We start from the raw sequence: 27,619 nt of genomic DNA, 5'->3' as shown, positions 1-27,619 counted from the left end.
CTCACTTTGATTATTTCCTTTTTTATATGCATTTATTTAAGCGGGAGCTGCGTTTGTGGAGGGTTTGTGTTTGTGGGGAGGGGGATCACTGTGGTTGCTGTGTGGACTAGCTTATTTTTTTTTTGCGGGGTCGGGGGGGCCTAAAGAGGACTCCGCAAGAGAATGCCGAGGTATGATTATGGGAGACGGTGACCCTGTCTGTGTTGATTCCCTCCAGGTGGGGACGAACAGGTGTTTGAGAATTCCCCGGTCCCGGATGAAAGGTCTGCCCTTTACTCTGGAGTGCACAAGAAGCCATTTTTCTTTGATGCGTCTCCTGAGAAACCTCCGGAAGATGATTCAGACTCTCTCACCACTTCTCCATCATCCAGCAGCCTGGACACCTGGGGGGCTGGCCGGAAGTTGGTCAAAACCTTCAGCAAAGGAGAGAGCCGGGGCCTGATCAAGCCCCCCAGGAAGATGGGGACGTTCTTCTCCTACCCAGAAGAAGACAAGGCCCAGAAGGTGTCCCGCTCCCTCACCGAGGGAGAGATGAAGAAGGGTCTCGGGTCCCTGAGCCACGGGGTAAGTACCGATGGGGTTTGCTTCTATGACAGCCACCGTCGTCGGCACCACCTTCTGGTGTCCCTGGAGGAGGTTCAGAGCGTCCGGAAGCAGATCCGCTTGAAGAAAACGGATACTAATTATTCATGTTCCAGAGCTTTTCTCTGCCAGCGTCCCTCCAGAAAAGGCATTAACAGCAGCACCTGCGACCTGCCGCTGCTCCGGCAGAAACCCAAGGGGGGCGGGGGCTGCGGCGTGCCCGGCCGGAGGGGGCGCGGGCGCCCCTCCGTCAGCGAGTTCAATGTCACCTACGTGGTGGAGCGCAGCCTGTACAGCCACCTGAACCTGACCCAGCTAGTGCGCCCCGCCTCAGACAGGACGCTGAGCAAGGCTGAGAAGCAGGACCTGAGGCGGTGCTTGCTGGAGGAGGAGGAGGAGGCCAAGAGGAAGTGGGCCGCCACGGTGGACCGCTGTACTAAAAGGGTTCTCTTGAGAATCCACCAGAAGTCCGTGAGTCACCAAGATGGTCACGGGGACGGCCTTGTCATTTCTGTGATGTGCAGTCAAGCATTGTGGCCTTTCTTGCGTGGATCCCTCCTCGCCCCTTCTTGTGGTCCATTCCATCAGCACCTCAAATTCTTCATCTCCCTTTCCATTAGGAATGTCTTCCCTCCTTTCCCATTTGCCCTCTTGCCAGTTGCAGCTGTTCGATTTTTAATTAGAACTGAACATTGAAGCTGACCCAGAGGAGGGCTCCCAGATTACAGAAGTGGGGTCTGGCCTCCTTCTAGAAGGGGCAGTCTTGATTCCCAGCCACCAGGTCACTTGACCTCAGAGAAGCTGACTCAAAACAGAAGGATATTTTGCCCTCAAAAGAGATGCTTCTTCTCTGAGTTAATTAGAACAGTTAGGAAGCAGCTCGCGGCAGAGTGCCGTCAGCATTAGCACCAATTTGGTGATTTGAAAAACGTTGTAAAGTATATTTCTTTTATTACTAGGGGCCAACAGAGAGTTCTTAAATCTAAAAGAGAAAAAAAGAGCTCATTTGTTTCACTTAAGAATATTTGATGTGCTTATCTTTTTAAACAAAAGCCTCAGTATTTAGAAATATCTTCCACTGCTCCATAGATTTGAACATAGCAAGGAGTAAAGTACTTACTTTCAAATAAGAAAACGGTTTTCAGCTTTATTACCGAGTTATTAGAGACCTAGTAAAATTTGTTTTTCAGGTAGGACTTACATTAAACGAGAATATAGGTATTTTCTCCTGAAAGTCCTACCCAACTTTTAGTTTGCACAAGAGCCCATATAAAATGGTGCAGGGCAAGGAGGAACTGTGGGCTTGCCCGCCCTGCTGGCCCTTGGCACCCACCCCGCTTAATCCACTGGGGGCTGCTGGCCCGTCCCCTTGTGAAGGTCTGAAGGAATAGACTGCACTGCCGCTTCCTGTGGTGGAAGGAACTCCCAGAATTTCTTCACATTCTTCCCCAGGTGTAATTTAAATTCATTCAGTCAAGTTCTGCTTTTGTGGGAATGGAGGCTGATTGGCCAATGCCTTCTGTAATATGACCTTCTCTGTTCCGAAAGTATGCTTAGGTCCCTACCAGCCCTTAGGTTTCCAAATATTCCCACATGTGTTGCCTTTCTTGCTAGATATTGCTTTCCTTTTTTTTCACATTCTTACAAATCTTGCAACACTTTTAGTATTATCAGCAACAGCTTTTCCTCTGGCTCTTTCTCCATCATGGCAACAGTTTCAGTTGGTTTTGTTTTGGTTGCATAATAACAGTTCTTTTTATCACTCATTCAGTTCTGACCCACAGATCTTTTGTAAAATACTGTGGCGACCCAATCTTGGTTATCACTTGTTCATCTGGGTTCGTCCACCTCCGTACCTTTTGACGTGACCTTAATGGGACAGATCCACCTCTTCTCTGGGAACCGATGACTCATCCCCATGAGTTGCAGTCACGTAATACTGAGAATTTTTCCAGTTGCACGCCTTGAGTTGCTCATGTGCCCCCTCGTAATATTTATTGCCAGGTTAATGATGTAACTTCATCAGGACTTTTTCTCGAGAAGTTGTATTTCTAAGATTTGGGCCATTTGTGGGCCATTGTGCGCACACTTCGGCCCGTGATTAATTCTTCATTGACATTGAGTATGGACATCTGGACAAGCATGTTTTCACATACCAATTTCTTCCCCCGTAAAAGTGGCACTCTGTAACCTCTGTGCCAAGTACAGGCCTGAGGCGGGATATTTTTAAAGTCCTGTGAGCTTGAGGCAGTATTGGGCGGTTTTAATACCGGCTGAATTATGTGTTCAGTGCTAAATTAGAAATTTGCACATACCATTGCTTGTAAGTATAATTATACAATCAGGAAAACAAAATATAATTTTCTAATTATTCAGAGAACATGGGGGAAATAAGTGAACAACCGGAGGTTTTTTGTTTGTTTTTGTTTATAAGGGATTGGGAGAATTTCCTTGGTTTGGTTAAAAAGTTTTTTCCATTCTTCTTGTCACATATCTTTCATTTTATTGAAAAGTATAGTTTCCTTTATTCTTCAACCTTGATCTTTTTGTCTTTCAAAAAATGCCATATTTGCTTGACGAAACCTCAGGGAAATGACAATGCTTTGTACTCCCTGGAAACGGTCACTTGTCTTGCTTTTTTATTTGGTCATTCAGTTTTTGTTTGGGGGAACAGACATGCATGACGTTTTGGAATTTTGTCCATTTAAAAAAATTCAACCCCCCCCCCCCAAACATGTTTTCAGCTGCATGACCATTCCATCGACTGGCTCTCCTCACCCACAAGCATCTATCTGAAGTGTTCTTTTCATTATCTGTACAGGAGATGTTTGAACTTGGAAGAACCTCATTTAGGCTTCATTTATGGTAGACCACCAAAGTCAAAGATTGGTTTACTTTCTTGTACTAGTCTGTCTACATTCTGTTATCTCTGTCGAAGTAGTGCTGCTTTGAGAACTCCCTGACAATACAGAAAAAGTTAAGAGATTCATTCAAGTAGTGCTTGCTGTTAAATTTTGCTCATCCTCCATGAATAAAGAGGAATCAGTTCCAAATATCTTAGCCTATCACTGGGGGAGGTTTGAGTTGGTAGTTGGAAAACCAGTCCACCCTTTACACTAAACTTTTTATTTTAGGAAGAAATGCAGGCACACATGCATAGGAAGACATAAATGAGCTTCTAATTTACTGCAGTTATAGTTTCCACATAAATTCTTTGTCAGTTATTTCATATGCATCAGAAATAACATTCTGGGCTCCAGAGCTGCAGTGGAGGCTGGAATTCAAAGCGGGGAAGAATGAAAGTCATAAAATGACGAGGCATCTGGACGCCATACTGTGTCTGCAGAGCCCTGAGTCACAGGAAAGAAACTTGAATAAAATGACTGCCTTTGCAAAAAATGAGAAAATTTATTTGACATTTTAAGCTGGAAAGGGAAAGTTAAAGTTAAAAATTAGCCTTGAGAGATAGCTGTAACGTTGCTTGCAGATCAGGGGATTTGGTGAGTGCTTTCGTATACAGAGGTCTTTCTCTTTGGTAGGTCCAGTCACATTGACTGTAAGAGAAATCAGATTGTCCACTGATGTTTCATGTAAAATTAGAATAACATGCATCGGAAACTGTGTCCATGGTCGGTTATTCAAAACAGCAGCCACAGCTTTGATGCGGGGGAGTAACAGCTGTGTGATGTCCTGAATGCTGGGCATCCCGACCTGCCTCCCGTCACGCTTCTGCATCTCATGCCTGGCCTTTCCCTCTGCCACACCTGCCATCTCTCTTTTTTTTGGCCCATTCCTGGGATTGCCCTGGTTTGACAGTGGAAGCTTCCAGAATGTAAGGCCCAGAACTAAGCTCCAGTTCTTCGTTTGTCTCTTTAGAAAATTGACTAAGCCTAAACTTCAGTATAACCGTTGTCAGGGCAAGCTACCAACTTCTCAGTGTCGCCTTCACGAAAAGTCATGGAAGAAACTAACATCCTCAGCGTATCTGCTTTCTGTGGGGCCGTGGTACTACAAGTCTCAGATACAGGATAGAGAGTATTTCACTAATGAAGAAAGGAAAGCTCAAGAGAGTTTACGTACCTTACCTGTAGTCACACAGCAAGTTAAGTGGCAGAACCAGGAATTAGATTTCTGTCTGGGTGATTCCAAAAACCTAAGCGTTTAAGGATGTTTCCACTTGCTCAGTTCTGTTAATACATGTATCTTCGGTGTGGTGATTTCACATAAGCAATGTCTATAGCATACATTGTGCTTTTTCTGTTCATGTCCTCCATTTAATAGCTGTTAGCTAGAGTGCTGTGAGAAACAAGTAATACAGAATATTGGAACCCAAATCTGTTACTCAAATTTTATTATCAGTTGCAGCAAAAATCAGTGTGTCTTGAGTGCCTCCATTTTCTTAAAGATTTGGGGGGTTTGTGGGGGGAAGTGGTCCTTGAGTAGCTTTTGCTAGAAAAACAGCAGAGAATTCAAACCAAGTTCTGGAAACATAAAAGCACAGGAACCAGCAGTTCCATAAAATTTGAAACCAACTGAAAGGATAATAAAGTTTTCATTCTTTATACCGTCAGTATTTCTCCCACTGAAATTGAGGAAGTGTGGTCAGAAACAGTCACAAAATCACCCTTTTTCTTTTTAGGCAAATGTGGTGTCTTGACTTCATACACTCTGAGGAAAGGGGTCGTAAGTTGGACAGTTAGATAGGAAAGTTATCAGCATTTTTGGCTAGGTCAGGGAAGCAATGAGTGAGTAATCCTCTTGGCTTGATTGGACTCTAGTGTAAACATAACCTTTCTCCCTCCATCTCAGCGGTTTAAAACTAAACAAAAGAAGAGTCTGTTGGGAAAGCCTGCTGTCGGTGGCAGGGCTCTGCAGGACTTCAGATCTGGGTTTCAAAGACCACTCTGAGCGCATAATACATGTTTCCTCATTCTCGCTACTGGATGCAGCCAACAGTAAGGGGGCTGGAAGGGAAGTTCTGTTGCTAAGAGACAGGGAATCTTAGAGCACTTAACACATGTGTAAGTTTGGGGTTTTGTTTTTATTTTTATTTTAATCAGTTGGTTCTCGCATATTAAGGGGATTCTGAACCTCTGGTGGAGGCAACAGTTCCACTGGCCCGTGGAAGGGCAAAATGAGTGACGTCTCCTTAGAACATGAATCATGTATTTTTTTCTTCATCATTTCTCGTTTCTTACTTTCATCCCGTAACACATTGTGATTCAGTGATGTCCTGCAAACGGGAACTGTGTTGGGCTGGTGCACTTCTGGCCGCCTGAGGTGTAACTGGATTATTCCTGCTCTGCCCTCCCCTTTCCACAGAGAACCTGCAGTTTTGGAGGATTTGACTTGACAAATCGTTCTCTGCACATTGGCAGTAATAATTCTGACCCAATGGTAAGTATGCAGCAGACGGAAAGCCAGAGGTTTGGGTTCAAGTGATGTGTTGCCATAGTTTCAAATTTGGTATCTTTGAGGACTGATACCTTTTCCTTGGGGATCCAAAATCACCTTTGGAGAGAAGCCCTATTTCAGCCACCATCTTAAAGACTCTTCTCTGTTCCACGTGGAGTGAATGGTGACCACCTGTGGCCTCCATCTCTTTCCCTGTGGGAGCACCAGTTCTTTAATGCCTTGGCTTCCAGGTTTCTTCAGGTCACAAATCCAGATGAGTTTGGTTTCCATGGTCTTAGTCATTTGTGCACACGGGCTTTTTGTTCACATTAGTTGTAAGTGCATGTGACCATTGGTTACGCACAGGTAGTGCCACAGATGGAGCCCTGTGATTCGGGTTCCAAGACTATGTGCCAGCATTTCTGAAAAACAGCCTTATCATGGGCCAAGTGCGTAGCCTTGGACTCCGCCTAGGTCTTTATGATCTGGGGTCTCCTGAAATGAACCCAGTTCCCTTGGGGCCAAAGCAAACCAGACTCCTTGAGGGCCAAGGTTACTGCCTCCTCAGACCTGCCTCCAGATCGCAGCCTAGGGATGGGCCCCGGTGTGGTGTACAGTTTCTGCTTCCTACCGTTTACTCTCTGGGGTCCTAAGGATATAGGTGAGTTTTCCATATAGTCTTGTTTTCCCGTTGTGCATTTTGTCATGAGACTGTGAAATTAGAATTCTGAGCTTTATATTTGTTTATACAAATGATCATGTGTCAGCTAAAGCACCCATCTGTTTGAAGTGTGAGAATTTCCTGGAATAATAAAACTTATTTGGATATCAAATTTTATTGATTCGCAAACCAGTGATTTTATGTGGTCAGTCTTTTAAAAACTGAAAGTTTTTTTTCCCCCTCCTCGGAGGAAATTTTTTTTTTCAATGCAAAATAGATTGAGAAGTGACCACAGTCCAACTTGTTCAGAAAAGGAAATTTACACGCTTTCGGGAGCTGACCACACGAAGTGCTGCAGTATTATAAATCCGATCAGATGCTGGACGTCTAATGATTGACATTTGCCGTTTGGTTCTTACCACTTCCCTAGGGTGATTCAGTAGTATTACCCTGCTCTTCTTCCTTGCTGCTGGGATTCAGTGAACAATGGCTCGTCTGCATCACTCTTTACTGATGAAATACTGTCCCCTTGGATATTTTAAATGGTGGGAAAAGATATAATAGGAGAAGGATATCCTAAGATTAAATAAAATAAAATGACTTACATCCCACTTTAAATAAACAAAAGCCCTTTAGTCAGTAGCTTTTAATTTTTAATCGAAAAGATAAATAACATAGCACTGAGTTAACATAGAAAAATGTGAAGATCCTGGGGCGGGCCAACGTTTTTCTGAGACACAGAACATTCATGGTTTGAATAATAAAACCTGTTTGGGGGCTGCATTTTCTGTGATTAAAGATACTTACGACATTTTGTTTTACAGAGTAAAGAGGGGGATTTTGTGTACAAAGAAGTAATCAAATCACCCACTGCCTCCCGCATCTCTCTTGGAAAAAAGGTGAAATCAGTGAAAGAGACAATGAGGAAGAGAATGTCTAAAAAATACAGCAGCTCTGTCTCTGAGCAGGTACGTGACGGCTGAGCAGAAAGCCCCGTTGGTTCTCCCTGACAACAAGGAAAGCTGAGGATGGTCAGTCTGAGATTTTAAAAAGCTGCTAAATACATTCATTGGTGTTAGCCAATCCCCAGGACCATGCTTGGTTTATGTAGACAAACATTGGATTCAGCAAATGTTTCTTAAGCACTTAGGGTCATCCGAGCACCATGCTCAGTGCTGGGAATACAAAGCAAGGGCCTGCCGTCTACCTACCGATGAGAGGAAAGACCGACATGTCAATAAATGATTGTTCTTTAGTGCCTTAAGCACTGAAAATGAGACCACAGAGGAATGGCTTTTTATTTTCTAAAATATCCCTTGCTCCAAAATGGATGTCACCAGAATCAAACCTAAAAAAGACACTCAAGTTTTCTTAGACAGCAGACTTTTTAAATAAATGTAGCATAAGTTGTTCTAGAAGCACAGAGCAAACTCAGAAAGTGCTTCCTGGCTACAGGACTTACATAATCACCGTTTCTGCGGGGGTGTTTTCACTGACTAGCCCCATCTGCAGCTGTTGAGATATCACAGAACTGACGCCCCCGCCCTGCTTCCCCGCTTTTATAATTTCATCTCTAGGAACATGACCAGTTTGTATGGGTGGAGGGAATAGACATTTGGAAAGCTGGGCCTTGAGGTAATTTTGATTAGATTTTCAAAACACTTTCCTCTGGCACCTTTATAGTATTCATTCTGTAGTCTGTTGAAGTCCCTGTGTGTGAACTGGTTACTTGAAATATGTAGGTAATGCTGTTATCTGACAAATAAAATAGCACGGAAAGCAGACATTTTTGCTCAGCTGCTGCCCTCTGGTGGACATAGTTAAGAACCAAGTATCCCCGTGTTTGAATCTCTGAACACCAGCAAGCCAGCCTCCCGCACTGTGATTCAAACAAAGCCTGCACAACATTTTCAGTTTGTTACAGTGGTTCTCACAGGCCGTGGTAGAGAGTGGTTTTGCTTTCCCACCAACCCCAGGGCATTGGCTGGGGGCATTTTTGATAGTTGCAGCAAGGTTGGGGTGGTGTTGGGTGCTACTGGCACCTAGTGGATAGAGGTCAGGGATGCATCTTATAAAGCACAGGACAGCCTTCCACAGCAAAGAATTAGCCATGCAAAATGCCGATAGTGTTCAGGCTGAGAAACAGTGGCTTGTTAGACCCACAGGGAAGTCTGGGCAGCCTCCAGTATCTCTTCTCCGTGACTGTTGTCCCTTTGGGTGTGGGAGCAATGGTGATTCTATATTTCTGCCCAGCAATGAAGCAAACTGTGCTCTCCTATGAAGTAGACACCATGCCAGCGAAAGCAGTGCCACAAATTTATAGCACTTTATTTAGCTGGCTTTTCCCCCAAACTCAAACATCCACTAAAAGCTCTTGTAAACTTACATTCCTAGGGTTTTTCTGCTTTATGGATCATGAGCGTAGAACTTCAATGTAATTTTGAGCATTTTTCTATAATTTTACCACTATTTAGATGTCTTATATTTTTAGTTCTTTTTTTTTTTAAAGCAGACATTTCACAGAAGAAAAAAAAATAAGTCATTATAATGCTTTTTAGAGAGAGGAAATTAATGTTGTAAGGCTTTCTTTTTTTTTGTTCCCCTAACTTTTTAGTAAACATACCAACTATTCTGATAAGGATTTTTCTCTGCTCTGTTCCTACTATATGCCCAGCGTCTGGAATAGTATCTGTTCTCATAGACAGTCAATAAATATGTGATGAATAAATTAATAATTTTTAAAAGTATTTGTGAACATATAGTATCAGAGATGTGTATTTCATATTGCTGTTTTTCAAAAGCATTTTGAAAAGACTTTAATTGGAAAGATGGCTTATTTTATGATTCAAAAGTAGGAGTGAAAACCTACTCAGGAATTCATCCTTTGCCGCTTCAGTAACTTCCTGGTAATGCACTCTGTTTGCAGTTGTTGAGGTTGCTTGCTTGCTTTCCTTAAATGTAAAGCAGAAATGTGTTTTGAATCAGAAGCTGCCCTTACTATTGTCCTTAAAAGTTTGCAGGGCCCCGCAGAACCTCGTCAAAGCCCTTCTGATGATTCGGCACTATGCAAATAACAGGTTTCCTTTAGACGGTTTTGTACTCCTGTGGCGGTATAATATGCCAGAGAGTTTTCACTCTGGGCAAGTCAACCATTCTGACTGCAGGCTTTTGAAAGTGTGATATTGTCCGTCTGTATAGTGCCACGAATCAAACAACCGTGCTATAGTCACATGTGTAAATGAGGGGCTGCCCAGCTAAGGATATGGTAGTTACCCCCAAAATGAGAAGTCGTGCTAGGTCACTGATGTCAGCATTCTGATCTGAAAGCTTTTCCCTAACAATACACAAAAGAAGTGAAAGAAGCTAAAATCACAGGGTGACTTATGGAAATTGTATTATAGTCAGGAAAGAGGTATGCTTGCTGTACAGTTGACCCTTGAACAGCACAGGTTTGAATTGCACTGGTCCAGTTATAGATGGATAATACCATAGTGCACACAATCTGTGGTTGTTTGAGTCCCCAGATGAGGAACCACAGATAAGGGGCTCCAACTAAAAGTTATACTCGGATTTTCGACTGCAAAGAGGGTCGGCACCCCTAGCCCCCATGTTGTTCAAGGGCCACCTGTGTATCTGGATCCTAAATTGGTATCTTATTAGCTAATTTCAATAATCTGTCTTAAGTAGACATATAAGAATTTGGCTTTTTTTTTTTTTTAAAACAAGGAATACATTTATTTTAAAGTGTAAATATTTCCCTTCAAATAGATTGAATGTTTTCTGGTAGAACATCCGGATAGTACATTACTAGTGGATTGTATTTGATCTGCATTTGAAGTCCAGCTTTATTACTGGACTGGGGAGCAGGCTGATAGTCTCTAAGCGTTTCTAACGCAATGTTTTGTCTACAAGGTAGATAGTTTTTCAAGAATATCTATTTGAGCATGGAAAATAATTGTTGAGTGTTTAAATAGTTACACGAGCCACAACTTTAAGATGAAGCAAGGATACAGATGAAAAAGGAGTATATTGGGTAAAGACGGGGTATACAAGTGGATTTGATTGATGTCATTGAGGGCTGAATTGCTGTGAATTTCACAAGGACACCTGCCCACTCTGATAACATAGTTTTGTCGAAACCCATTGCAGGATTCGGGCCTTGATGGGATGCCTGGCTCCCCTCCATCCTCTCAACCTGACAGCGAGCACGTGGACAAGCCCAAGCTCAAAGCCGGAGGTTCTGTGGAGAGTCTGCGGAGCTCCCTGAGCGGGCAGAGCTCGATGAGTACGTCTAGTTGGTAACCACAGATGATTTCCTCTGAGTCAAAACCTGACTTCTACCAAATGTCAGGTTCAGGCAATTTAAAGATAAATAAGACCAAGTTCCGACCCTTAGGGAGCTGTTACAGAGACAGGCCTGACCCCAGAGTCCTGTTTGTTCGGTAGCAGACGCACAACAGTGGCACAAAAGAGTGGGTGATGAATTTTGGTCGGAGAAGAGGGGGAAAGCACGTCAGAGGAAGAACTGGAGAATGGAGAGGAATGAGTCGAGGGGAAAGGCTCATGAAGATGGCCAACAAAACAAGAGAATTACTAATGTCATGGAATCGAAGGCTGTTCAACCGCTCCCCGTCCAACAGTGGTATCGGCCGAACACCGTAGGGAGAGAGACCAAGTTTAAACCCACAGCTTTCAAAGTACTTGGCCTTGGGCAAATTACTTGGCCTCTCTGGGTTTCCTCATCTGTAAAATGCGGAAAAAATAGTCTGCCTGACAAATGGGAGGTTTCGCATGTTAGGGGCTGGCGACGTCCTCCTCCAGGGGGTCTCCCGGATTCCGCGGTCATAAAGATAATGTGCTGGAGTCCCCTGTCCAATGAGGGGCTTGACTGGGGAGAACAGTCAGAGAGCTGGGAGCTTCCCCCGGACTCTGCTCTGGTCCTGATGTCTGGTTATGGCTCGTGACTTCCCTCCTCTGGCCCTTACTTTGCTAATCTCTGCTGCCTCCTGTGCCCTTCAGCTTTGCTGTGCAGGAGTCTGTATTTACCTGTGTTCTTCCTGTTTTCCCTGTGCAGGTGGTCAAACAGTGAGCACCACAGATTCCTCCACCAGCAACAGGGAGAGCGTCAAGTCAGAAGACGGTGATGACGAGGAGCCCCCCTACCGGGGCCCCTTCTGTGGGCGCGCCAGGGTGCACACCGACTTCACACCCAGCCCCTATGACACAGACTCGCTCAAGCTCAAGGTGTGTGTCTACCTGGCCTCCGTGCCGTGACACCTGGTTCTTTGTTCCCATAAGAGGTGTTCTCTTCTCTCTGCTGTTGAATGTTGGGCTGTTCTGGTGCAAACTGGCCAGGGTCTCTGCTACCTTGATAAACCGGGCTCTTCTAAGAGTGAAAAACAAAGCAGAGAATCGGCCAGCATTTGGGGGTAGAGGTGGGTCTCCTGTTAATCCTCTGTTGTCACCACTTCATCCCCTGGCCCTGTCCTCTGATCTCCGCTTCCCTCCACAATCCCTTTGCCCTCCCCGCCTTTAGTCTCTGTGCTCTCCCTACTGACAGAACATGACTGGCTTCTCTGTGATCAGTGGCATTCGTACGAGACAAATGGAGTTCCACAGAATGTGTGAAGTGAGTACAGGACAGGGATTGCCACTGATACCTGATTGGTGGGACAGTCTTTCTCTAAGAAGTAGGAACTCTCTGGACGAGGGCAAGGGCATTCAGAGAGCCAGGTGCCCACCTAGCCGCGAGCACTGGGAGGGACCTCAGACACACTGTCCTGTGGTGCAAGAGGAATCCAGTAAGGTCAGGAATGCCCTGTCTGGCCCTCTGCCAGGCTCCCAGTCGTATAAGGTGACTCGTGGAACCCTGATTCTGGCCCTCATAGTGTCTTCACATCCACACGATTAACACTTCTGATTGACTGATGGTTCGCGCATGGAAATGTACCTAATGGAAAGATCTTTGTTTCCTGGGCCACAGAAAGGAGACATCATCGATATAATCAGCAAACCCCCCATGGGCACCTGGATGGGCCTGTTGAACAACAAGGTGGGCACGTTCAAGTTCATCTACGTGGACGTGCTCAACGAGGAAGAGGAGAAGCCCAAGCGCCCCACCAGGAGGAGGAGGAAAGGAAGACCCCCCCAGCCCAAGTCGGTGGAGGATCTCCTCGATCGCATCAACCTCAAAGTCAGTTCTGTCCTCTTCTGGCCCACGTGACCCCACACTGCCTCCTCCTTCCAAACTAAGCGAGCAAGGGCACTTTCAGGGAAGGATAGGAGTGACCTGTGTCATCCAGCAGGGGCGGCCTGTGGCTCTGATGTGTCCGCATGACCCTACAGAAGGCGTTGCCGGCACTGTAATGCTGCCCTTGACCTCCGCTGGCAGCAGTGGCATAAACCCCGAGTCAGAATTTGCTCCTAGTCCAAACAGCAGCCTCCAAAGAGCAGTGAGCTTTGAGCTACTACCTGGAAGGGCTGTAAGAACAAACTCCTGGCTCCCTGGTTGGCTTCACAGAGGCCATGAAGGGTCTCCCTTCCCTCCTCTCTCCCACCATTACTCCCAGCACCTGTTATGGTGGGTCTACAGGGTGGATTCTGTTTTCTTGCAAAACTGCCTTGCTCCCAAGGAAGTCACAAGTCTTTCTGAGCTGGATTCCAGTAGCTCTAAATGAAAGAAGAGTCTGCTCCACTGAGCCCTGGGTGCTGTTCCAGGCGTCAGTTCGTAGCAAGGGCACAATTGACATGCAAGCCAGTGGAGTCCATCTCAGCCTGCAAAGTACATCTTCTTAATCCGTGATTAGTTCAGGGCCCTGTCTGCCTGCTAAGCTGTAGGATGGGGGAGGCACAGAACATGTTACAAAGGATCCTTAATAACTTTTCTATTAGCGTCAGAATGGCTATGGAAAAAGAGTTTAGGGGTTTGAGGCTGGTTTTCTGGGTCATGGATCACATGGCTGGGCCTGCTGACTGACTTCTGTCCTCTGTCCCTCCTCACAGGAGCACATGCCCACTTTCCTGTTCAATGGCTATGAAGATTTGGACACCTTTAAGCTCCTGGAGGAGGAAGACTTGGACGAGTTAAATATCAGGGACCCAGAACACAGAGCTGTTCTCTTGACAGCAGTGGAGCTGTTACAGGAATATGACAGTAAGTCCCTCCCAGCACAGGGGTGTTCACTGTTGGAGCAGCCACGTGCTCAGGTCACCAGCAGGCATCCCATAAGCAACTAGCATATGCTTAGGTCCCTGGAGTCACTCATTGGATCCTGCTCTTTCCAAAGCCAAGGTCAATTTTGTATTATTTCAAGTTGCACAAAGACGTAAATTCCCAGGGCAGACCTTGCTGTCTTGTAGGAGTGTGAAGAAAAGAAAAAGAAAACCTTACTGCCTGATACCTCTCCTCGTGTGTTTCTAGGTAATAATGGAGGAAAATGCTTCTCCACGTGACTGAGCATCAAACTGCAGTTTTCTTAAGAAGCACAGTTCATGCCCCCTTAGGGACTGGTAGGAAATGCAGCCTTCAGGAGGTCATTAGGATACCTGGGCACAAAAGGGACTGACAAACTGGGAGTATCTTGCCCCACCGAGGGTTAATTACTTCTCAAGCACAGGAGGAGTTGTTTTCTGATTGAATAGGTTAGTTAATGAATAAATGAAATTCATCAGCTTGCATTAAAGAAGCAAGAAATATTCCAAGTGAATATGTGGAGCAGAGAATTTCAGATTGCGAATTCTCAGCCAAATGATAGCTCATTTATACAGCCCATGAGCAGAATTCAGTGAGCTCACAGCTTTTATGTAGTCTATTTGAATATACTGTATCCTTTGCTCCATTAACCCAGTCTTATCTTGCTCTTTATTCTTCAATCTGACATCAGAAATATTCCTGGAATTATTCATCATAGGGGGGAGTATCCTTTCCAGTTACTGAATTCAAATGCATTTTCTTTCAAATGCTCTGCTTCAGGGATATCAGTGGCTAACAGCATTTCTATTGCTAAAAGACACACCAAAACCATGGTTAATGGTGGAAGAAAAATTATACATTACTGAATGTATCAAGCCCAAGAGACATGGAAGCAATTGTCTCAGTGTAGTTAAATTCACTTCTGCTTAATGGGTCCTCCCTCTAAATTAACTGATAACACACCATCAAACAGTTATCTGACCCCTAGATAAACACACTGCCTTCAGGGATAGATTTGGAAGGAATTGTGTTTCGTAGTTAACATCATTTTATAACCAGGTCTCTTTAGTATTGGAGTTCCCCTGGAGACACCTTGGGGGTCTGTGGCCAGGTTGTGTCAGAGCCTGGCCCGGAGCCTGGTGTAGCTGACCAGCTATGTTCATATCAGTTAACATCAAATCATCTAGTCTCTTGACCACATCTGCTCTATAAGATAGCTCATTTGCTCTTCCTCAGCCACTGAGAACAGCTGGTTTATAAACCCTGTCTAATACGTTTCCTTTAGCATTCAAACCCAGGAGGAGCAAAGCTCAATTCTGAGTGTTAGGATCTGTCTCTGTGGTGCCGCAGTGGCTCAGACTCCTCGCCCCTCCTGGGATCGTGTCCTGAGATTTGCACCAGGGGATATCCACTGGAGGGAATCTTTGCCCATCCTGGTGCTCACTCAGAAGTCTAAAGAAGGCTCTTTGCCTCTTCATAAATCCCATTTTGAATCTATGCTGTTCCACTGTTTAGAACATCCATGATACATAAAGTGGTACTTTTTTTTTCCCCAGTGGTTCTAAAATAAAGGCTTCAAGGGCTCAGGGGTGCCAGTTAGTACCAAGAGCCTGGATCCAGGCTTATCCTAAGGCCAGAAGACTCTACATTCAATGTGTTTAAGAAGTAACTGATGACTTAGAGGAACACAATCAGTTTCTGTCAAACTAGACAGATCCAGGGATCTCCTGAGAGCTGAGAGATCTTGCTTCATTCTCCCTTGTGAAGAAGGATAACTTATTTGGGAAACACTGGCTTTTGGTTTTAGAGAATTTTGTTAAATTTGATAGTTGGGTTCCTGCCTAGTAGCTGCTGATTGGATCCTTCAGGAAGAAAGTGGCTTTAGCCCCTTGGCATCTGTTTCATGACTTTATAAACTGAACTGTGGTTTTCACACAATGCAGAGGGACCCTTAACTCCCCATAATAACCTCAGGTGTCCTGCTGTGTGGTGAGGCTGGCATCCCCAAAGATGTAGGCGCAGTCTGCATTTTCCTGCAGTGGCAAGGACAGCTTTTCCATTTTATTCCCATCGGTCAGCACTTTGGGGTCTGTTTTGGCCGCTGCCATCCCCTGAACGATCTCGCCAAGGACAAACTGCATTGATTCCTCTTCCTGGGTTGTAACTGATAGCTCAAAGCCCTCATTTTATAAGTATCATTTTCCTAAATAATATGCTAGGCTAGAACAAAGGCCATTCCAAATCCGCAGACTCTTCCACACGATGAGGACATCACTCTGGAATGTTCCACTTCTGGTGCGGGGAAGGGGAAAGGATTTGCTCTTATCCTCCCACTTAGTTAATTTTTCATTAATCACTTCAAAAATAGCACTTCTTAATTTGATGTTCTAATTTAAGGGCTTGTTCCGCCATGATTTCTGTTACAAAGTGCTTTCCTTGTGAGAAACACAAGCAGGAGGTGTTAAGTGGGCAGTAGGAACAGCTGGCCCGTGTGTGGGATGGCAGCCCTCGGCCTTGCCACAGTTTCTTTTTTTTAATGGACTGAGAAAAGATTTCTGGTTTATTGATTTAGTGTGTGTGTGTGTGTGCGCGTGCGCACGCACATGCGCATGTGCACTGGGGGAGGGGAGGTGAAGAGAAAGAAAAGTAAATTAAAAGCCATTCATCATCAACTACTTATTTTATGTAGAAAATGTTTTCCTGGTTTCCATTTTTATTGACCGAGCATTTAGTCTGCATAACAATTGAGAGACGTACTTCCTGTAACGTTGAACCCATGTAAGGCCACCTGTGCCCTCTGTACAGAACAGCTAGGGTGACGAAGGCCACATGATTTACTCTGGGCAGACTTTCCCCAACAGGAAACGTCAGCTGCTTCTCTCTAGAAGGGTTCCTTCTGATCAGGACATGCAGCCTTCCGTCATCCACTCTAAGAGTGTTCGGTGCTCAGATTCCAAGTTAGGGAGCGTTTTGAGCTTTTCATGTCTGACCCTTTGTGTGCAGGGAATAGAAATGCAGACGCAAGACAAAGGGAGAAGGCAAAAAGGAAAGAAAACCTCTAGCCTTTTCCCAGTGACAACAACAAAAGAATTTGCCCCCGGCCCCTCTTTGGTTTAGGGGTTTGTATTCCCTTTTCATCAGCCTTACTCCCTTTGAGTTAATATGAGCGCCAGCGCATGTCACTGAGGGGTATGAATGCTCCTAAATGCTAATAAAATTTGATGGTTCATTTGACCCTGACTTTTATATTAGCTTCCCAATTTGTAAAGCTGGGAACAAATAACTTGAAACAAATCTTCTAGATCTCTTAAAAAGCATACCACCTCATTCCTCCTTATGCACAGGGCATTTATTCACTGTCCGCTTCTAGCTGATGGAACCATCTCTCAGAAAGGACCGCAGTTGCTCTTCCCCCATCTTTGGCAGGATCCTCTGAATTTCTCCTCTCCCTGTTTGGCCTGAGGCCAGAGTCATCCTCTGGGTAACTCAAAAGGCATTGATGTATTTCAACTAAGTACGCTCTCTCCAAACTTATCTTCCTGTGATACTTGATTTGAAAAGAAAAATGTTCTGATCTCACTATTCACTTTTATCTCATTTACTTTAAAATAATTTGTTCTCTTCCGAAGTCCAAAAGCTTCAAACCATATGGTGAGAACTGAGGATAACACTGGGATATGGTCAGTTGAAACCTGCTTTTCGTTCTCCTTATGACCCCATGCTATGTGCTCATCTTCTCTAGGTAACAGCGACCAGTCCGGATCCCAGGAGAAGCTGCTTGTTGACAGCCAGGGCCTGAGCGGATGCTCTCCGCGGGACTCGGGATGCTATGAAAGCAGTGAGAACCTGGAAAACGGTACTGTCAGCACAGATAATCGTAAATGCATCTTCATATGCAAGCCTTCTGGGCCATTTCTTGACGTCTTACGCTAGTGACTATCTTTCTTCTTCAGCCTGAGCCATTGCCTTTGGGAAAACTGGCAACAGGGAGAGGAGTTTTTAAAACTCCTCCAGGGTGATTGGTACTTGATTAAGATCATTAGGAGGGAGGAACATCTCTCAAGAACCTAGGCAACTGATGATGCTGAGAAATGAGTAGGGAGGTCTTTCCGTCAGTTACTCTTCCATCCCATGAAGCACGTAAATGGAAAGAGTTTTAACTTGTGTGTCAGAGAAGGGGTCACTAAACTTTCCATTGTCTTGCAACCTGTAGAGGCTTAGCTGCCCACCTGGATCATGAAAAGAGCCGTGGGGGTATAGAGTGGGGCGACCTGGGGTTTGAACCTGCATAGGGCATAGCTGAAGGCTTTAGTCAAATTGTTTTCTGTCCCTGACCGCCCCCACCCTCCCTCATCTCTGAAGTGGTAATATGAGTTTATCTTGTATAGACTGTTCTAAGACTTAAAGTAATAATATATTAATAATACCTCGCATTCTGTAAACGTTGACTGTGAATGGCGCAGAATCTGGCTGAGTGCTTACACACACAGTTGCTAATTGTCACTCAGATCCTGCAATGCATATTTGATTGATGAGGACACTAAAGCTCAGAAAGATTAAATAGTAACTGAAGCCCTTGTTCTTGTCCTTTAGGAAATGTTTCTCACCTGGCACCACTCTGGCTCATAATCGGCTCTCAGCCAATGGTAGACAATATTTTAGGTCTGATTTTCCAACACTATAAGCATTTTCAAGTCCATACTCTAATGACTTAATGTCATCATACATCAGCCAAGGGTATCTGGGCTTAGGCAAACTTCAAGCCAGAAGGGATTTAGTTTGTATATGTTATCTTAAGTACCTTCACAAACCATGGACGAATTAGATTAAAATGGGTGGACCTACTTTGGGAACAAGGGAAGAGGCAACACCTACCATAAAAGGTCTCTTTGCCTATTTGTTTGCTGGTTTATTCTGAAGAGCAAGACTGTCCCAGTGCTTGGGATTGTCACTTAGAGTCTCTCATTTCAATATGAGGATTTTGTGGAGCCTGTCTGAGACCACGGTGCAAAGCCAGGGCATGAAGTCTTAGTTTTTCAGTATCATCGTCATCCTCAATTCTTCTTAACTAGACAAGAAGCCTGAGCAGGGTGGCCCTCAGCATTCAGATCCTGCCCGCGGAAAGTGGGGTGCTTGTTTGCACGGGGAACCCAGTTGCAGAATGACTCCTTCCATAAGCAGAGAGATCCTGGCAGCAGTGTATCATCATTACAGTATGAAAATATCCAAATTCATATTAAAATAATGTGAAAAGTCTGACTTCATTCAAACATCACTTCATTTACACAAAAGCTAGATCTCTGAATAAAAGGCATATGATTAAATCTTAAAATATTACATTTTTGTTTTAAAAGAAATCTCAGAACTTCAAAATCAAAAAACTACACTTTCATTTTTTTAAGAAAATCTCAAAACTTCAGCTAATCAGAATATAATTACCCACATCTAATATGGTACTTCCTTCCTTCTCCCTCAGAGAGTGTGACTGGAGGCTCAGAGTTACGGTCCCCAACTTCACATTGTTGGGCCAACCCTACTCATGGTCTAGTTTTGCGAAGTTATTAGAGCACATGTGTTTTCAGTTGATGTATTGAGTCTCATGGACCTAGTGTGAATCAGTGGTTTACTTGCATCCTTCATGGTTATATGCACATAGAAATCCACTAAACAGATTTTGGAACAACAGGGCCCACCATAAATTTCACTTTGAAAAGCGGTGTTAAAGTATACAATGAGGATATGAAATTGCCAAAAGTCCCCAATTCAAACAAACTAAAAGCACTTTAAAAGCAAGATATTTTCAAAATAGACTTGAATTTTTCCCCACGTATTTTCTGCTTTGTCCACATAACAGTTAAGGACATGGTACCTCCCCAGACTTTTGTTCATTCAAATATTAAATGAAGCTGCACAGTTTTGTTCTAGTTTTATAAGGAAAGTACTTTCATTGAGTGGAGAAATGAACACAAGTTGTGTTTAAAAGACCAGTGCCTCTTATGCAGTTTGTAACTTCTGGGTTCGGGAGCTCATGCTGCCTGAAGCCCTGGTTTTTGTCTGCTGTCTGCAGGGTCCTGCACACTTCAGGGGCCTGGGGGGCCTTGGGTGGGGTGAGCAGTGGTGGCCCTGGGCCTTGAGCCAACCTCCACACTTCAGCTCTGACCTGTTTTATAAGTGAAGCTTCATTAAGAAGGATCCTCTTGCTTTAAAAAGTACTAGTTTCAAAAGCAGAACGTTCTGAAAACAAAACAAAAAAAAGATGATTCTATTACCATTACGAACTCGGTCCTAATCTTTCCTTTCTGACCTCTTCACCATTCTCGTTTCTAGTTAGCCTCTGCTGACTGCTGTGTGAGGTGAATAAATTCCGTCTAAAATACCTGCAGCCATAAAACCTAAATTGTGTGTCTCCGATGTCCTTTTCTTTGTGCAGTAAAAACCCACATTTGAGTGTTGGGAACTATTAGGTCCATAAGGAAAACAATTTGCCAGGTAGACCATCCATCAGGGCCGCACAAGCTGCAGTTATCTTCAGTGGCTCAGCTGTACGGCCTGAGAGCAGAGCAATTACGGAGGGAGAGGGCTATTCTCGGCTGCAGGTCTTGTCTGCTGCTTCCTGTCCTGACAGTCAGGAAGCAGTCCCTAGGAAGTTCCCGGTAGCTTCCTTGTCTCAAACAGAAGAGGAGAGGCAAGTGGATTGGGGTCAGGCTCGTGGTTTCCTGTTGTGATCCCCAAACTCCTAAGATGAGAAACAGTAGTAAAGGATTCCCCTACGTCTCTGTGAAACCCCTGAAGACCTCATGAAACACGTCCAGGGCTGATAGTTTCCAGCTGCCTTTGGAACCCCATCAGGTAGCCCAGGTGTCCAGCTATTTATTGAGCACCTGCTAGAGCCAGGCTTTTCAAACAGCAGCTGCAGTTCATCAGTGGGTTGTGAAATCAGTTTAGAGGGTCATGGATAGCAGTTTTGTAAGATAAAATAGGACAGAGATATCAGAGTGCTCTTCCACAGGTACGATGGTATCGCTAGTGTTGTTCCTTGTGATCTTTGTTGCAGCTATATCTTCGTGTGTGTGTGTTTGTGTCTCTTTTGTCTGTGCACATGTGTCTGTGTATACTGGGCGATGAATGTAAAATGTGTTTCCTTACTGTGGATCATGATTTTAAACATAGTTTGAGAGCCATCTTGGGCACCAAAGGCAGGGCTGGGCGGGCACAAGTGAGTGCTTAGGGGGCTGAGTTCAGAAAGGCGCTCACTCTCGGGCACCAGCTGCACTTACAGGACTGACAGTGACCAGCTCCTTCCAGGGTGTCCTCCAGGCGCCTTGCTCACCTCACCCTCATCCCAATTCTGTTGAGCGTTCTGGAGACCTCAAGTTTTGACCCATGAGCCTGCCACTCCAAGTGTTTTATCAATCTGGGAAGATCATGGTTCTCCCCACATCCTGGTGTTAGGACAGCCTTGGTCAAGGTGGGATGCAAAATCCACCTGGATCCCAGTGACTCCTCAGCTTCAGTAAACATCAGAGCCCTCATGTAGGTCCTGAAAGTTTTTCTTTTCTGTGAAAACTTTTTCCATATCCAAACATTTTCGGTAAGTTAGTTCTCCTCCAAATGGTTCTTGATGGGTAAGAATCATAGAGACTTTTTAATGCTAAAAAGAATACAGGTGTGCCTGCTGAGGAACTAGATTAAAGAAGCTGGCAAACCAAACTTTCACCTTGGTGAATTCGGGAATCTTTCCACCATAAACATACTGTGAGCGTGGGGTTTATGCACATAGTTTGCATTGAGAGTTAAAAAGAAGGAAAGCCACATTTCTAAAGTTTGTACTAAAGTGGTTTTAAGAATTTTCTATTTTAACTGGTTTTTAAACTTTAGGTACAATGTGATATGCTTTCTGAAGAGGTATTTGCCTTTTCCATTTTATCTGTGATGACTTTTCTATTACTGAAAAATGGGACCACGGTCAGTATATTCAGTAGTAACACTGGGCTAATGATCTCCATGTAACAATGAAAAAATAACCTGGTAATGTTAGCCTGTCATGTTGCTAACACACAGGAGGCGGGGTCTGAGACCTACACTGTCATACATACAGGAAGACAAAAGCTCTTCGACCATGACCCTGCTTTGCCAAAAGCAAAATACTTCACTTGTTGACTTGTGTCTTAACTAAAGGATGGGATGATGAGTGAAGTCTGATTGAGGAGGCGACGGTTCTTATCCATCATTCTCAGTGTCTGGATTTATACTTGATGCAGCTCATTTAATATTATCAGTTTGCAATTAGAATGAGCTTGATAGAAAGCTGTGAAATCTTGGAATCTGGTTTTTCCTCTGCCGATAATGGCCAAACAAACCACTTGTGATACCCCAGTGCCCCAGGCCTCTTTGTTCCTTTCCCTTCACTTACGCAGCATACATGTGGAGCTTTTATCAATGAAATGATTCTTTCATTTCCTTAAAAGTATTCTTTCCTTTTTAGAGCTGGCACTATCCACACCCTCTCTTCCCCTCCCAGGGAAATCAGAGCACCGTCTGCTGCTTATTTATTGAAAGAGTGAGATTGCTTCATGGGGAGATGTCAAAATTCTAAGTTAAAATATTTAATTAGAAATGTTTACTGAAACAGTAGATGAGGAAGAAAACCTGAAGTTACACAATAGTGGCTTTTCAGAGATTAGAGCCAGCCTCTTCCAAACATGTGGTGGGTTTAAGATTTTTATCTTTTTTGATAGGCCTAGAGTATTGAGATCACTTGGCTTATGTGTTTTATGTCTGGGGTATTCCCCCAGCCCAGTTCAAAGCCCAAACAAACATGGTGTCAACTGAAATAAATGCTCAGCCTAAAAGTTGAGAGTTATGTTTTATTTGGCGGGAGGACTCGAGCCGGGATGACAGCCTCTCACATCGCTCTGGGGGACTGCTCCGAAGAGGTAGGGGAGGAGCTAGGATATATAGGAGCTTTACAACAAAGACCAGGTAGTTGGAACAATGAAAGATTACTTGTTATCTAAAGAAAACTGGGCATCTCAAGTTAAAAGAATCTAGTGCTTTTCTATGTATGGGAGGAAGCAAACATTTAAATTGATTCAATTCATTCCTTTGACAAGCACCTAGCTATCTAGGGCCAATGTCCTGTCCTTTCTTATTCTGAGTCCCCTCGGAGGGCACCATTGTGAGTGGCTGCAGAGGCTGGGCTGCAGGCTTGTCTTCATGGGTGGGGGCAGCCGCTGATGACTTGGTGGTTTCGGCATTCTTTGTTTACTGGTATGGTTTGCAGTATTTTTCCTTCACAGTGGTATTCACCAAAAATGTAACAAAGGGCAGTCAATGATAGCGTGTGTGAAAAGCATTTTTTTTTTTTTTTGATGAAAACGAAGCATTTAGCACACTGGCCCTAGATGGCACATTCTCAGTAAAGCTCATCAAGCAGCAGTAGCAGTTGATACTAGTCAACAGCTGTCAGCTAAGTAGACGGTATCTGGTTGATAAGCTCAGTTGTCAGTCTGACAGCTTATTTTAATCAGGTCTGTTGCATCACTGGGAATTAGTACCATATCAGTATCTTACAGGTTGTCTCTGGCAAAATACTCACGTGAGCTTGTTTACTCATTTGTACCAAGGCTGGCTGACTGCCTCTGAGAAACGTTCATTTTACACACCTGAACAGAACACAAAGCGGGGAGAGCTTGAAGGAAGGTTTGAGAAGGCAGTGGTTACCATGTAAAGAGCTTGTCCCAGAGCTTGTCCCAGAATTCAGTCTACCTCCCCTTTGCCACCGTGGCTTTAGGAAATTGTACTCACTCTACAGAAATCCCATCAGTGCGATTCCTAAATGGGGTGTGGATGAGCGACTTTCTTCCACACTGACTGCAGCTAAGAACAGACATTAGGCCTAGATTTATTTTACTGCCTGACACAGCATATTTTCTTTCCACATAACTCAATTAACTTTCATCTCCCTGAGTCCTGTAATACCACTAAGAATTCTCTTTAAAAATAAACAGGACCACAGTAACTCTCCATCCCCCGGTGGTGATTTTATGTCCTTAGTGTAATTCAACGATGGGCTGTAGGAGTTTGAGATTTCAATCACGTTAGCACACCTTTGATGTCAATTTGATTGATTCCCTTTTTAAGATGTGATGGTGAAATATTTCCTTGTCTCGTTAGGTAAGACTCGGAAAACCGGCCTTCTCTCTGCCAAGTCATCAGCGGAATCCAGCTTGAAGTCTTTCAACAGGAGTCAGCTGGGCAACTACCCAACCTTGCCTTTATTGAAGTCAGCGGATGCACTGAAGCCGGGAGGGGAGAGCAGGCTGGGCGGTGGTCTTACCCCTCACACCGCCAAGGGCTGTGATCCGCCATGTGTGGCTGATTTGAATAAAAACCGAAGAAGCCTCCCGGTTTCCATCTGCCGGAGCTGTGAGACCCTGGAGGGCCCCCAGACTGTGGAAGCTTGGCCCCGGTCCCATTCCCTGGATGACCTTCAAGGAGAGGCTGATGCCGAAAAAGATGTGCCTGGCGAGGTGACAGAACCCTCCCGTCAGACTGTACCCGAAGTGCCACAAAAGACAACCCCTTCCATCACCAAGGTTCAAAGCCCCAAACGAGATTCTGCTGTTGACAATGCACTGCTACTGACCCAAAGCAAGAGATTTTCTGAGCCTCAGAAAACGACTACTAAGAAACTGGATGGCCCCATCGCGGCCTTTTCACAGGGCACATCACCCCCTCCATGTTTGCCCAAAAACTGTGATGCCCAACTGCCCGCCGTTAAACACAGTTTAACAAGGACGCCTCTTGAGGGTCACAGGAAAGGACTCGAAGGAACGTATCATCCTCCAGGCACCAAAGAAGGTGTGGATGCTGAGCAGAGGGGCCCCGAGGCCAGAACGCAGGCAAAACCTCCCACGCAGCCTCCTCCCGTTCCTGCCAAGAAGAGCAGGGAGCGCCTCGCCAACGGGCTGCATCCTGGCCCTCTTGGTCCCACTGGCATCCCTGGCCCCGATGCACCCAGCCTGCCCCTTAAGAAGGGCAGCCCCGGCAGCCCCAGCAACTGTCACCCACCGCCGGTGGCACCCAGGCCTCCCCCGGGACCGGAGCCGGGCAGCCCGCAGAGCGCCAGGCCGCCGCCCTGGCTGTCGGAGCTGCCCGAGAGTGCCAGCCTCCAGGAGCACGGCGTGCGGCTGGGCCCCGCTCTGACCCGGAAGGCCTCCTGCGCCCGCGGGGTGGATCTGGAGATGCTCACTGAGAACAAGCTGCGAGCCGAGGGCATCGATCTCACCGAGGAGCCGTATTCTGATAAGGTAACCGAGGTCCTGGCCCTAATACACGAGCTTTTCAAAGTCGGGGCCCAGGCCAGAGGAACAGCACAAGCCCCCACCTCGAGGCCAGCTGGCGGCGTGGGCCGATGGCCGGTGACAGTACGGGTGACCCACGGCAGGAGGGCCCCTGCTGCCCCACCCTAGGCGTTCGATAAACCCAAGAGCGAGGTACCCAGGTTAAATGCAAATAGCCTCCGGGGTTTCCCTCTCCTTTCCTTACTCTTCTCTTCTTTGGCTTGTTTGTATTTAATCCGGGGCAGCTATCCTTTGTGGGGAGAACTATCAATCAGTACTAGAATCAGTTCCTGAAAAGGATGGTTTAGTGCACAGAACAGACCCAAGGTCCAGTTTGCATGTCTCACTGGACATCTTTGTTTTAGACATGAACAAGCCTCCATTTCATTTCCCTGTGTGAAATGAAATTAATAATAACCTGCATAACTACCTCCTGGGGATATTAAAAAGAGCATGCAAAATGAATACTTTGAAAATTGTAAAGTACTATTCAGATGTAATAACCGTACTGTATCATTATCTGTGTGGGTAATGGGGGAAAAGATTATACAGAATAAATACCCTATTGTACCCAAAAGTTGAGATCTGTAATGAAAATTCATCTCTCAATTGAAAAAAAAAAGAGCAGATCCAGTACCAAAGTGACTTTGAAGACAAACACATGACAATAAATAGGTGTAGCTGTATGTTTATGTATGTAGGTATGTGTGCATGTTACTCCTGAAAATGCAGGTTTTGTTGTAATGCATTCCTGGGAGGCTTTGTTATAAACTTATGACCACGAATGTCTTACAATAAAATACTCCTCTTCTGTCTTCTTGATATTCAGTGAATGAACCCCTTTGAGTGGAGAGTAGTGGGAATTCTACTGTACAGTAAATGCTGGCTGGTCTAGTGATGTAGAGCAGTACAACTTTCCAAATTGAGGCACAAACAGTAGACTCTCTGTAGAGCACAAGTTTGCCAGTTTAGAAGACGGTCTTCAGTAACATTTTGTAAAATGATCAGGTAGAGTGAGATAAGGGTGTTGGACCCCCCCAAAATATAGGATGATTGTGTTCTGCTTTAACTGTATTTCAAAACATTTTTCTAGAGCTCATCACTATCTAAAAAATTAAGATGTAAAAGTATCTCTGAAACATGCATCCTGTCCCTAAAGAAAAAAAAATTCACTTGAAATGAAAACTTTTGGTCCTGTTTTCTAGTAGCTAAAAGTCTTATCCTGCTTATGTTTGCTGCTCTTAGAGAAGGTAAAAGATCCTTGCAACCCTTGATCACAGACGTCTGTTCTCTCCCGCAGCATGGCCGCTGTGGGATTCCCGAGGCCCTGGTACAGAGATACGCAGAAGACTTAGATCAGCCTGAGAGGGACGTTGCCACCAACATGGACCAGATCCGTGTGAAGCTGCTTCGGAAGCAGCACCGCATGGCGGTGAGCAGCCCACACTTCGGGCTCCCTTCTCCCCAGTGTCTTAAAGTCCATTCAGCTATGGAGCTTCACGGTGAACTCTCTGGCCACCGCTGAGCAGCCCAAGGGTTCACTGTAGCTATCGAAGAGAGACACCTTGGGCAAAGTAATACGTATTCAACTTACTAAGTTTTATAAATAAATTTTAGAAAGAGAATTATCCATAATCCTAGCCCTGTGAAAAAGTCCAGCTAGCCATTGCTCTGCACATGGATAATACATGTGCAGTTTTGAAGCTTTGTTTTTAGTTATCAGATCATGAATCTATTTGTCTGTTACTAAAATTCCTTTTATATTATCAAGATTTCAAAGTGTTCCAGTAGGTGTGTGTTCTAGTAGGTGTGTAGTAGTTCCTCACTGTTGAAACATTTAGATTCCCCCCCTCAACTTTTTATTTTAAATAATCGAGTGAAGAACATCCTGGTTAATAAATTTCTATAGATTTCAGGGTTAATTTCTGAGGATATATTCCTTCAAGAGGATTTAGCTTCATCAAGACTGCTCAAACTCTCTCAAGAATTTGCACATTTGGGAGTAAACTGCCTTTCTGAAAGGTGTAGCACTCGGCCTTCTCAGAAGTCAAGTATAAATTCCCTGCCCTAGCCAACATTTATTATATTTTTAGTTCTTTATAACTATGTTGATTACATGTTTAGTTTTCTGGTTGTTAATGTAGATTCAAAATATGGAAGAAAATCTGCTTTATAAAGTGAAGCACTGAGTCTCTTCATTTTCACACTTTCACATAGGTTTGCCTGTTCAGTCACCATAGGGATCATTGGTTGAAGAGTGTCACCACCAGGACACAAAAATGGCCAGAAGTATAAATGCTTACAGTTTGGAGACTTATACACATCATTGGGGTTAGATCTAATTCCAAGTACCTTCTGGAACCTCAAACACTTCCTTGTGGATTTGTCTCACCTTTGAGAAGTCAAGAAAGAGTTCTTGATGCTAGTCATGGGCTCTGACATCCC

The 27,619-nt window shown here is 44.7% G+C and overlaps 1 protein-coding gene across 8 annotated transcripts in view; it reads left to right on the top strand.

The window, feature by feature from the left end:
• The window catches only part of SASH1 (SAM and SH3 domain containing 1), a 217,236-nt gene that overhangs the window by 186,072 nt on the left and 3,545 nt on the right, over window positions 1-27,619 (top strand). For 6 of the 8 annotated variants that reach the window (XM_064486597.1, XM_064486596.1, XM_064486601.1 and 3 more), the window contains 10 exons: window positions 218-1,053; window positions 5,905-5,979; window positions 7,462-7,605; window positions 10,787-10,922; window positions 11,712-11,881; window positions 12,621-12,830; window positions 13,640-13,790; window positions 17,572-17,685; window positions 24,006-25,141; window positions 26,475-26,606. In XM_064486597.1, coding sequence (XP_064342667.1) covers window positions 218-1,053; window positions 5,905-5,979; window positions 7,462-7,605; window positions 10,787-10,922; window positions 11,712-11,881; window positions 12,621-12,830; window positions 13,640-13,790; window positions 17,572-17,685; window positions 24,006-25,141; window positions 26,475-26,606 — 3,104 coding nt within the window. The remainder of the gene's footprint in view (window positions 1-217; window positions 1,054-5,904; window positions 5,980-7,461; window positions 7,606-10,786; window positions 10,923-11,711; window positions 11,882-12,620; window positions 12,831-13,639; window positions 13,791-17,571; window positions 17,686-24,005; window positions 25,142-26,474; window positions 26,607-27,619) is intronic. The other 2 variants (XM_031456509.2, XM_010993980.3) reach the window with 1 other exon arrangement.

Source organism: Camelus dromedarius, chromosome 6, assembly GCF_036321535.1.
Source record: "Camelus dromedarius isolate mCamDro1 chromosome 6, mCamDro1.pat, whole genome shotgun sequence".
NCBI classification, from domain to species: Eukaryota; Metazoa; Chordata; class Mammalia; order Artiodactyla; family Camelidae; genus Camelus; species Camelus dromedarius.
The sequence above is the reverse complement of the archived record's forward strand: the minus strand, read 5'-3'. Positions and strand labels throughout refer to the sequence as shown.